Here is a 2,500-nt window from a genome sequence, read left to right as displayed (position 1 = left end):
ACACACACACACACACACACACACACACACACACACACACACACACACACACACACACACACACACACACACACACACACACACACACACACACACACATACACACACACACACACACACACACAAAGACCTAAGAGTCCTAAGAGACTGAGAGAATTGGTTTGAGAGGACACGACACAATGATATGATATATTTTTAGTCAGCACATGTCTGAAGTGCAGTTTTTTCCCCCACATAGGATATGAAATTAATATAAAATGTCCCATTCTGCAGACTGCCATTTTTCTGTTGAGGAAGATGAATAACACTTTGTTCTCTCTCTCTCTCTCTGTGGTTCTGTGTCTCATTTTTTGTCCCATTTTGTCATTTTGTTCCCTTGACTCATTCACCTCACAGACGCCATATTCACCCACACACCCTTTCAGTTTATGTGACACCATACTCTCCATCATCATTTGCTTTTTTCCTTTTGTTTTTCCCTATATTTTTCTGTTCTTCTTCTTCTCCATCCATCCCTCTCTCCCCCATACTTCGTCCACTCCTCTCCCCCCATTCCCTCCATCTCGCTTGTTCTTCTTGCTGCCTGGCTGGCTCCGTCTCTACGCAGGCTCGTCCTGTCAGATGCGGACCCTGGACAGCGGAATCGGAACCTTCCCACTCCCCCCCCAGGCCGGACGGAATCCCGCCAAACCCGACCTCCCCCCCGACGACGCTGCTCCTGCGACCTCAGAGAACAGGGAGCGACTGGAGGAAGGGAAGAAGGAGGAGAAGAAAGAAAAAGAGAAAAAAGAGGAGAAGAAGATGAAAGAGCCCTCTGGTCTACCTGTCGCGACCTTGACCTTGGGCTCGACCTTGAACTCACCTTGCGCCACCCCCAGCCTTGGCCCTTGCCCTGCCTCTTGCCCTGGCCCGGCCCTTGTCCCTGCCCCAGCCCAGTGCGCTGTCTGCTGTCCCGCAGTACCTTGCCCCTCTTGCCCTTCTTGCCCCGATTGCCCCCCTATCACCACCAAAGTGCCTTCGTCGCTCCCGGAGACGCCATTGCCACGGCAACAGCAGCATCAGCAGCAGCATCAGCAGCAGCATCAGCAGCAGGGGCCTAGAGTTGTGGCCAGCACTCCTGGAGATCCAGCCAGGGAGACGAGAAGCCTACTGCGTCCACCCAGCTCCTCAGGTGAGTTGTTGGAGCCTTAGAATCATTTCTTCTATTTTGAAATAGTTTTTTTGAGGGGTTTTTTGCCTTTATTTCTGATAGGATAGTGGAGGAAAGACAGGGAATGAGTGGGGAGAGAGAGACGGGGAAGGATTGGCAAATGACCCGGGCTGGTCGACAGCGTAGTAATTCAATGCAATAATTCAATTACTCACAGTGTTCTTTCAAAACTGTTTGGAGCATATGTACTTCCATTTGATGTAGTGCTAATTCCACTCTATGAGTGTTGAAATAATACTGCAAAATTAATCAGTTTGGTTTTGCACTTAATTGAATTTAACACTATACTAGAGCATAACGGTACCATTTCATGGTGTTGAATTAACACTAAAACATTTACTGTGCATTAGGTCACTAGATCACAGCCACTGAGACACCCAGCACTACAGCGACCCATCTATCACAAGTTCAGGCAGTTCCGTTTTTAGGTGCTAGACCAGTGATGGACCATGACATCATTTTCCATTGTCTGAGATGTTATGGTCTAGAACAGGGGTTCCCAAACTTTACCCTGACATGGCCCCCCATAAACTGGTACATTGCAGCCAAGCTCCCCCTTACATGGGTCGACTCGTGCCACACTGTTTTTCTCTATACATTCCTTTCAAAGCTATAGTCAAGGTCTGTAAGGCAGTGCCCCACTAGGATATATAAAATATTAACAATAAAAGTGATAATGGTCAGAGATGCGATATATTATTATAATGCTGTTGAGAATATTCTTCAGCACACTTTTTGGTTTATTTTGTGGTATGTTAGTTATTCCGTTTAATCTATAATTTATTTTGTTGGGCTGTACTTTTCTAGCCAACCTGCCGTGGCCCCCAGGGGTCCACAGCCCCCACTTTATAAACTACTGGTCTAGAAACTTTGAACATATAACTTCTATAAACCTCTCCCCAGCATTACAAGTGAGTCTTGATGCAATGATTAGATGGGGGCAGGGGCATAGTGAGGCATAGATACATGGCCCCAGTTACATTACATTACATTACACTGATAAAGCTGACGCTTTCATTTATTCAAAGCGAATTACAACTAATCATTTTCAGGGTATTGGTTACAGTCCCTGGAGCAATGTGGGGTTAGGTGCCTTGCTCAAGGGCACTTCAGCCATGGATGGAGATGAAGGGAGAGGTCAGGGGGGATTCGAACCGGCAACCCCTAGATTGAAAGACAAACTCTCTAACCACAAGGCCTTGGCTGCCTTATTTGGTATTGCTAGCAGCGTGACATGCGGAAGACACTTTGCTAGCCAAAATCAATAATTCAACGAGCCTATTACCGGTA

At 46.9% G+C, this 2,500-nt stretch overlaps 1 protein-coding gene across 1 annotated transcript in view; it reads left to right on the top strand.

Moving 5' to 3' along the window:
- LOC134464273 (nck-associated protein 5-like) overlaps positions 1-2,500 on the top strand; it is a 220,299-nt gene that overhangs the window by 176,402 nt on the left and 41,397 nt on the right. Inside the window, exon 16 of the mRNA XM_063217744.1 lies at positions 608-1,171. Coding sequence (XP_063073814.1) covers positions 608-1,171 — 564 coding nt within the window. The remainder of the gene's footprint in view (positions 1-607; positions 1,172-2,500) is intronic.

Source organism: Engraulis encrasicolus, chromosome 15, assembly GCF_034702125.1.
Source record: "Engraulis encrasicolus isolate BLACKSEA-1 chromosome 15, IST_EnEncr_1.0, whole genome shotgun sequence".
NCBI lineage: Eukaryota > Metazoa > Chordata > Actinopteri > Clupeiformes > Engraulidae > Engraulis > Engraulis encrasicolus.
This window is presented reverse-complemented; position numbering and strand designations above follow the sequence as displayed.